General features: G+C 45.8%; 1 protein-coding gene across 4 annotated transcripts in view; it reads right to left on the bottom strand.

Annotated features, from left to right (window-relative positions):
- Positions 1-4,907: 4,907 nt before the first annotated feature.
- LOC135896944 (putative fatty acyl-CoA reductase CG5065) overlaps positions 4,908-9,762 on the bottom strand; it is a 101,618-nt gene continuing 96,763 nt past the window's right edge. For 3 of the 4 annotated variants that reach the window (XM_065425486.2, XM_070535164.1, XM_065425487.2), the window contains exons 9-11: positions 9,370-9,499; positions 7,979-8,100; positions 4,908-6,959 (exon numbers count right to left, since the gene is read on the bottom strand). In XM_065425486.2, the coding sequence (XP_065281558.1) occupies positions 6,815-6,959; positions 7,979-8,100; positions 9,370-9,499 (397 nt within the window). In that variant the 3' untranslated portion in view covers positions 4,908-6,814. The remainder of the gene's footprint in view (positions 6,960-7,978; positions 8,101-9,369; positions 9,500-9,762) is intronic. The other variant, XM_070535163.1, reaches the window with a different exon arrangement.

A 9,762-nucleotide genomic window follows, 5' to 3' on the forward strand; every position in this document is an offset into this window, starting at 1 on the left:
TTTGTTCCGACGCTTCACAGTGACCAATAAAATGCACTGTTCAACATACACGCCAGCCATACGGCGACTAATTTCTTTCTGGGAAACACGTTCAGCTGCTGCTGCTGAAAACGAAACCTTTTGAAAATGAAAGACATGACCTCTGCACAGCTCTAGATCAGTCAGATAGAAAACCGCTAACCTAAAGAAGGCCACAAAAGCGCTGCTGCGATATTTGAAAGCTACCAGATTGAGTCAACGTCCGTGATCCGGACTGAGTGACTGATCGATATCCCCAGTGGATTTTCTCTTCTTCTTTTAATCTTTCCCTCCCCATTTCCCTTTTCCCAGTGTAGGGTAGCCAACCGGACTCAGTCCTGGTTAGCCTCCCTACCTTTCATTTATCATTTGCTCCCTATCTCTTTCTTATGCAATATCGATCTACCCGAACATTGTTAACGAAGCCAGAAATTGTAAAACAAGTCGCAAATGTAAATGTAAAATACAAAACATGATTTCCTTTGATTGTGGTACGCCTGGTGAAGGCTAACGTAGTTTTCATGTGCTCTATGTTATTATAGCGACCTTACCAATGCATTATTATACAATTCGATCTTATTACTAATAACATTTTTCTTTCTTTCTTCCTTTCTTTCTTTCTTTCTTTCTTTCTTTCTTTCTTTCTTTCTTTCTTTCTTTCTTTCTTTCTTTCTTTCTTTTTGGCTACTGCCACTTCTGCTGCTCCAGCAATACAAAGGCCTTAGGAGGATTACGCCTTGCCTTGCGGGCAAAATTTGAGTTTTTTCCCCCAAATAAATGGAAAAAAATGATGTCCTTATTTTTGTCTTCGCATCTTCCGCATTTTCAAAGGTAACGTGTTGTATGTTTCGTTCACGGCCAAAGCTTTGTCGTGAACTGTTATGTTCGCACTTTCTCAGAGCTGAGTGATAACGGTTCAAAGTGTGCATGCGTGCAACGCATTGGATAACATTAAGTGTTACGTGGGGCACGAAAGTTACGTTCTGCATTTAAAGGCTTTGGAAGGTTTGCTGCGCTACGTTCGCCAAACTAAAGGTGCCAGCTTTGCTGCAATAGTGCTCGCATTGATGTCTGATATGTTGTCCACAGCATTTAACACTGGCCGTTATCCTCTGGCTTAACTGGCGGGTCGTGGACGTTTTGCGTAGCCCCTGTAAACGGCTGAAACGGTTTACTAAAGGGGCCATCCAGCATTCTGCGATTTGATCTGTCTAGGCGCAGCTGCGTAAGCGCACGTGTCTCTCGAAGGAAGTCGCTACGATAACGAATCGCGCACTGCGCTAAATTATTCCAGGATAGCGTCACCACTTTACCGCATACACGCTTGCGTTGCTGAACGCCTTTGAAGTGACGAGACGTTCCCGTTGTCACAACATGTCTGACCTGGCGGCGCGACTCAGCCTGAATTCCTGGCAACAATGGGGCATCTCAGAAAACTGCGATGTCCGCAAGTACTATTTAGGGCATAGTGAAATTCCACCATATTGTCAAATTCGACATCTTGTCCATTCTGATTGGCGGAGAGGGCTGCTACGACTTCTCTGATTGGCTCAGAACGCCGTGATTGCCGAATTCGACAATATGACGGAATTTGACAATCTCCAGAATAGCACCTCGACTGTGACAAGTTTTGGAAATCCTCGTGCCGGGCTATTTTAAATACCATTCCCACTTAAATGCTATCACTGCCGCTACGTTGTGCTATATATATATGTATGTACATATATATATATACAGTAAAAGCTCGTTAATTCGAACCGCAAGGGGAAGCCGCTTCAGTTCGAATTAACGAAAGTTCGAACTAACGAAAGTGAAGAAGGGCAACAGTACACTGCGATTTGGAAGCAGTAGGGCATGTCAGAAATTTGGCGTGTCAGAAAGTGATGGCGTGTGCCGCGGGCACACGCCATCTTCAAGTCGAAGCTCTGGGTCCGACTATGCCACACCACCGATTTCCACCGAAACGAACGTTAGCCGAGGCTTAACACCATCCCAATGAATCGCGACGGCCGATACCTCCTAAGCTGAAAACAGAGGTGCACGACCGATGAAGACTGCCGAGACAAAGACGCTGAACATGTGAAGGTGGCGAAGGCCCTGATTCGTTCGTTCTTGATTGCAAGCGCAGCTGCGACGTACTTGATTCGCTGTGTTTTGGAGCTTGCCATGCCATCTCCACACAACATTAGCAGCTGTACAAGATTTGCAAAGCCTCCGAGATTCGCAACGGGCAAGAAGTCTCCGAGGTTACGTAGAACGGAGAGGCGGCAGCCGCCGCTGCCTTCTGGCTGACCCCGCGCCGGTTAGATTTTTGTCCGATTTTGCCTTCTCTCGCCGTTCTCTCCGTTTCGGAGGCAATACAGCCTTGTGTGTAGGCAGTAGGTGCGCTTCTCTGGCCGTGTGCCAGGCGAGCCTAGTTCGAATTATCCGTGAGGGAACCTTCTCGCGTTCGAATTAACGGACTTTTTTATACATAGACTTCTATGGAGCTTGGCCGGACCAAATCGTACAGTTCGAATTAACGAGCTTTCACTGTGTATATATATATATATATATATATATATATATATATATATATATATATATATATATATATATATATATATATATATATATATCACCTTTAATTTGTTGGGTTCCGCGTGGCTCGCTGCAGCCACTGGCAAGAGCCGCGGTGTTTTGATTTGCCGTGGAGGTTACAGGCAATAACCGGACAGAGGTATCGATTGAAGGAATAGATGCAGGAAAACTTATTTTTTTTTCGTGTGTGTAGAAATTTTCGCATTGTTCGCGTTCTTTAATATGTGACTGCGTGGCTCTTTAGTGGGCATGTAGCCTGCGTTAACGACTGAACGTGAACTCAGTATAGCGCGATTACCGTAAAGGCCCGCATATAATACGATGGACAAGGCAGGGGCTAAGGAAAACTAAAAAAAAAGGCATTCTCCTTCCCCTCCCACAACACAGTTAAAATGCTTGATTTCACTAACCTTGTGCGACCAAAGACTATTAAATCTCTAAATGCTTTGTTACGTGAATATGTGAGTGATGACGTGCCAGAAAGAAAGTTCATCTTGTTCTGTGCATGGGACTACGGTAGCCTGATCAGTGTCGCACGAATCTGCTATAAAAAATGTCATTACTTAATCACCACCGTAGTTGTTGTCGCTTTCAACATATACCACCGTAGGCCTGCCTAACTTTCTTTTTGTAATTCTATTTTATTGTTTGTCATATATTTATTTCTCACTCATTCTGCTCACTCCTGCAGAGTCACCGATTTCATTTACTGAGGATAGTTTACTTTCCTCACGCCGCCCGATACATGGCCGCTTCCTCACAGTTATGTGCCACAGTTCTTGAGATTATCATCATCATCCGCGACCACACTAGCACCACTAGTTGCAAGTGCGATGAAGCGATTTGCGCCCACTTACAAGTGAACTTACGCCAGCTGTCTGCACTGCTGGAATGTGACGATAATCCCATGAAAAAGCCGCACTTCTTTATGGAAAAATGTATACCGAGTGGACATCTTGCAGTTTGGCGTCAGATACGAAGTTAAGAATGTTGAGTGTCTCGTTAAGGAAATAAAACTTCAACGCGGTAACTGTCCGCTCTTTACCGTTCCGCTAATAAGGAAACATCTTGGCGCCGATGATTGTATGACGCAGATGATCCAAATGTTGACAAGCATGAGCGACCAGCCAACTTCGTTTTTTTTTTTTTTCGGCGCAGTCTATAGCTTGCTTTGGCACATGACAGTTATTGCACTGTGGCGCTTTCAGTCCTACATGTGGTGGCCAGGCGACTGAGTTGCGTGCGTTCTTGGGCTTCGGCAATCTCCTTGGGGGTGTTATGTGCCCCCAGCTTCAAGAGATCCTCGGTATGGGTCCTGATGGGTAGCCCGAGAGCCCTCTTGACTATTTTGCGGATAAGAACGTTGAGCTTGTCTCGCTCCGCTCTGAGCCAGTTGTGCATAGAAATCGTGTACGTGAGGTGGCAGAGTACGAAGGCATTGATCAGCCTGAGAAGATTGCTTTCCTTCATGCTTCGATGCCGGTTTGCGATTCTGCGAACGAGGCAGAAAGCGTTGTCCGTCTTTGCGATAATCTTGCGGAGAGCTGTTCCGTTTCCGCCGTTGAATTCGACAAACATGCCCAGGACCCGAATAACGTCGACCCTGGGTATCACCCCCCCGTCACAAGTGCGAAGTCTGATGCTGCTTTCAGAGTCTGGCTTCCAATCTTTGGGTCTGCCTCCATTCTCTTTTCTGTAAAGTAGCAGCTCCGACTTGGCGGGGGAGCATCGAAGTCCGGTGGGGTGGAGGTACTCCTCGATCACGTCAATCGCATCCTGCATGGCTTCTTCGACTCTGCCCTCGCAGCCGCGGGAGCACCATATGGTGATGTCATCGGCGTAAATGGTGTGCTTGACGTCCTCGACGCGCGCCAACCTCTCGGAAAGACCAATCATACAGATGGTTAACAATGTTGGGGAGATGACGGCGCCCTGAGGAGTGCCCCGCCCTCCGAGGGGCACATCTTCGGAGCGGAGTAAGTCCTATTATCCTATTATCCTTCGGAGCGGAGTAAACAAGTAAGTACTATTATCTTGTAAGCAGGAACTCATTCCTGTTACTTTTCACAGAACAACGCAAGAAAAAACAAACACAGCTTCGCATGAAGTATGCCTTTATAGGTGCGCGTCATTCTGCTGCTGTCTCTTTATTGACTGTTGCCAATTCTTCCTATATCTTTATGCAAAGCCAGTCAATATTCACCGGAATACTATCTCCTCTCTTTTTATCATGGGTAACCTGCCTGATTGGCATGTCAATTAAAGCAGTGCAAGGAGACTGGAATCCAGATTTCTCAGTGAAGCAAGGCTCGCGACATCTGAAAATGTCTTTATTCTCATCAGTCAATGAACAAGTGGTTGCAGCAAAGCATTTGTCAACAAGAATAATTCAAGTGAGCCAACACGGTCCCAGATCTCTCGAAGCGGTTCTCTAGCGTCATGTCACTTTTCCTGAGGACCATGCGACAAATGAAGGGAAGAGTTAAGTATGAAAAACACTCAAAATTAAACGACAGGCAATGAACAGGTCACCGAAATGCGGTCACCATGACAGGCACAGACTGGCTTTGTACACATTGTCCCTGCAGCTGTAGATTTCACTTTTCACTTCGCTGCTCACACTTCTTAGGTCAGAAAACAAATACTCCGGAAGAATAAAAACTTCGGTCACCACGTCAGAACCTTTAAAAGCGCAGCGACAACACGTCACAGAAAAAGCGTGATCACGGTCACACGTGATTAGCAGGGCACAACAGTTACCACTATATGGCACTGCACAAGTTGTACGCGATGAATAGGAGTGATAAAGAAAAGTATAAAATCACGAAAAAAACATTTTATCTGGCTGTTTATTTAAATGGCAGTTGCTCCTGCAAGTGAAAATGTTCCTAAATAGATCCGAAGAATACTAGCCATTAAAAAAAGAGAAGGGCAAAAGCAGTATTTAAATGCTTAGTGATGAGAAGGTGTGTAGGTGTGGTTTTGTTACTCGGTGTTGCCCTGATGGCTACCCCAACAAATGAAACAAGGAAAGTTCCGCTAACTTATCATGCAAATAATAACACTTGGTTCTCCATGAGTGTTTCTACCTTATGCTCTTCGCAGAAATATTTTTTGGAGCGGCAAGTTCTGCAGTTTTCAAATGAACACATCACAGAGTTTTTCACAAACATAATGAGCTCTGGCTTAAACCAGAAGGAGTAATAGTGGCTGCGAAAGGCACTGTGGGCACTGTAAAGGATGCATGTAAGATACTGCAAAAAGAATAAACACTGCAGCACCTTCAGAGGCACTCGTCAGCAACCATAACCAAAGTAAACGAACATTGGCTGCTGACACAACGTATCACAGGACACACAACATAAACGTAAGGAAGCGAACTTCTAGAAAACAGTGACCATCGCCTGCTGTTTCCCGTACCTTAAACAACACATTTCAACAGCAAACAACAATGTTCAGCGGTGGGCCCATGACGCCGACGGCGCGCGACTGTGATGCTGCAGCCAGTCGCAGTTTTGGTGGGAGGAGCACGCCATTCTGGTTTTATTTTTGACTACACCTCTAAAACCTGAGCCCTCCTTTTGACTTTTGTGGTACAACCGGCAGAACTTCAGATATCATTAATAGCCGGTTCAACCGTTCAACTCCCAGCCCGTACAACCAGTCAGCCTGCCCAGCGAAGCGGAGAAAAACAAGAACCCAGTGTCGTGGGCTCAATCTTGCACGAACATTGGTCAAAATTGGCCATTCCGACAGCCCAACGGCCCCCACGCTTCCTTGTACCCTTCACACTCTCGATTTTTCTTTGCCTTCCTTAAAGGAGTATACCGCCTACTTGGCTTCTACAACCTCTGTCCAGTATGCTAGGGTTACCTGTCCTTAAAAGAAATCGAAGGTTGGATAGAAACATGAATACAGACGCTCGCAAATACTATTCACTGTCCATATATATATGTATATATATAACAACATGGCATGACAGCATTGCAAGGAGAGCAAGGAGAGGAGTATAGTGGGTGAGTGTTGACGGGATGGAAGTGACGATGGTTCCTCGGGTGACGCATGTGCCTTCACGATGTGGGGATGCAAGTTCGTGAGGCGGCGGCGGCCCGGTGGGTGGCGAACCGCGACGCCGTGCGGTGCTGCGCTGCTGCTGTTGCTGTTGTGGCGGCCGGTCTCTTGTCGTGGCGTGGGCCAGGCGGCGGCCAAACCGTCATCAGCCAGCGAACGTCGGCGCGACGGTGTCCGTCAGGTACTCCCACAACCGCCACAGGGTGGGGCCCATGTCCAGCAGCTTCCAGGCGGCCAGGGCGAACAGGGCGTTGGTCGCCTGCTTTACCACGTACAGCCTGCGCGAGAAGCTGAGCGATTGGCTTCCAGTGTGCTCATACTTTCACTGGCCAGAATTCAAGAGTGCTCCAGACTGAACTACGGCTACGCGTGTTTCCTTACCTCTAACCTCACTGTGCTTCACCTCTCAATTGTTCACTTTTCCAACTCTCAACCTATGACGTATTCCACCGAGGCCCATCACTCTAGTTTTCTTCCCCTTTATTTTTGATAATATGGCCCACTACTGCGCAATATTTTCTACTAGATCCTAAACGACCCCACATAGCGAAACGAGCGCCGAAAATAGCTAGAATGGCTTTGAAGCGCTTCACGACTTGTGGACAGAAGGCAATGCATCAATGCGGGATCGCACAAGTCAAGGGGGAGGGAAGCAGCTCGGTGGCGAGTTGGGTTGAGAGTAGTTTCATTCTCACAATGAAAAGGTTATAGCCATCGTTCGAACACACGTAAGTTAAGTTGACCCCTTATTTTTCATCTTCAAGTGAAGCATGTGTGTGATGTAATCCGACCATGTTTTAATTTATTTTTCTCGCTTTCGCATATATGGTTCCTGCTGAAGAGTAGTCAAGGTCAAAAAAGAAAAGAATACATGGAAGGCGTAGTCGTTCAAGGCAGCCCACAGTATCCAACATTTTTCTAGCAGAAATACGACATAAAGACAAAAAAAAAAGAAGACGCAAGTACAATAGAAAACGCATAACCCTAATTAGCGAAGAAATAATCTTAAACGCAATGCTGACGTTTGTGGCGCTGAAGAAGAAAGGCTGCAGACAATACCCAACCAATAAAAATTATTTTTATATATGGATACGCAGGAAAGTCAGGTTAGCCAGCCAAACAATCTCTTATTTTGATACCGTCGGAGTATCGGAGTATTTTTCCCACCCCAAAACTGTGAATCGGTCCATGTCGCATGCATTTCTTCCTCTATTCGCGCACTACATTGCCTATTCCATGACTATATAGCGAGACATAATTTTAACGTCCCAGAGCGCACTTTTTTTTTTTTGCAAGGCTGTAACCTTACCTCTGGAAGTTTCGACTTTTGACCTTGGAGTGGTCCTCCTTGAGAAGGATGTCCCTGGCGCCGAGAGCGTAGTGGTAAAAGAAAGGCCTCCATTCTAACGTGCTGACATCGAAGTTGAAGATCTGCGCAGAATATGTGAAACCAAGCGGTGAAGACCTTTAGCCTCATTTTGAAATAACCACGGTGTTTCGCATAACCAGCGTTGCTTTGACATGTCTCTAAGTTAACATCGGGCATGCGCATTCTTATCAAGGCATCATTGCTGTGCGTCTTCTGGAGCGAACGCAAAGGTTCATTCATGTTGACAGCATTAAATTCGAAAATCAAAGCAACTATTCTAAAGCAAGATTTGGTGGCAGGCTAAATCCTTAACGCAAACTCGGATAAAACGAAGTCGGCGTGAAGCAAATGTCACATTATACGCCAGCACGAGAATGAAAATAGTCGGTTACGCGTAAACAGTTTATTCGCAATCTGTAACCACAGCGGCTAACAATGGAGTGCGAACAAGGCCAACCAATTAAACGCCTACAAAAAAAAACAGCATAGAGAGAATGCGGGTGATCATCTAGTGTTGTGATCGCGGTTCCCTTTCAGACAACTCTACTGTGCATGTTTACAGGAACGCGCAAGAAAAAGCTCTTGTAATATCGAAGTGCCATGAACAGACAGCGGTCATGCCATCGGCGGTCATCGTGGTCTTTTGTGCCTGTATACGCGTACTCTTTATGTTTCGCGTTTCACCATCCATAAGTAGCATCTATAAGTAGTAAAAGTCAGTGCGCTGGTAGAGGCAGTTTAGTCGAGCACTAAAATATGAGGGATGCGGCTCTTCTGGAGAAATTAAAGATTGATATTTAGTTGTGTCTCTTTCTAAGCAGTGAAAGAGAGGATGCATGCCATGGTCATAGTCTTCGTAAGGGTTTAAAAACCTTGTTCGTTAACTAGTCTGAGATTAAATGTTAACGGAGACCCGCTTTTCAATTTGCATGTGCTTTAAGATCAGAGTAACACTGCCTAATACCCCAGTGTAAGGTGACAGTCATTTGGTTTTCCCAGGTCACTTCCTGAGCGACAAGATTGTTACGTCTGACGCACTTAGATTCGAGGTTCTCTTGCTCTACTCGGCCACTGTTATCTGCACCACAGGTTCATTCATCTCGAGCGTTACTTGTTGGTTGCGACTACATTATTTAGGGAAACTCGCTTTACTAAACATACTACGAGCCCAGGAAATATAATAAAAGCCCGCCGGTGAGAAAGGCGTTGTCGTGCATAATGCGAAAAAAGGTGTGTTCAACAATATCTAGTGGCACATCCTTATTTTTTCATTTCCTCTGCGTTTGCGACAAAGGCAAAGTAAAGAAGAAATTGCAATTGGGACCACGAACCTTCTTTTCTTCCTCGGAAAGGTCGTTGTATATGGCCATCATGTTGTTTGTCTCAAACTTCCACTGATGCGTCGTGAAGTAGGAGAGAGCTTCCAGTAGGAGCTCGAGCTTGTAGTACGTCTTGACTAGCCTTCAAGAAGGGTGGATAGAGAGAAAGAAAACTTGTGCAGATCCAACACACATCTTGGAATGTATGGGAAGCTCTCGTGAAGCGCTTAGGGAGACGCTATAAGTTTGCCCATTTCATTCCTGCGTCCCTGGCGCAAATGAAACTGGCGCGCGCATGTGCTTTCATGCACCCTTGCCACGCAATCTGACAACTCGTACGTTGCCTTGCATTTCGTCATTTATTCTTGTTTTACACGTACAGAAGCAAGGTTTGAGTACGGGCTA

The sequence above is a fragment of the Dermacentor albipictus genome, chromosome 3 (assembly GCF_038994185.2).
Source record: "Dermacentor albipictus isolate Rhodes 1998 colony chromosome 3, USDA_Dalb.pri_finalv2, whole genome shotgun sequence".
In the NCBI taxonomy this organism is placed as follows: domain Eukaryota; kingdom Metazoa; phylum Arthropoda; class Arachnida; order Ixodida; family Ixodidae; genus Dermacentor; species Dermacentor albipictus.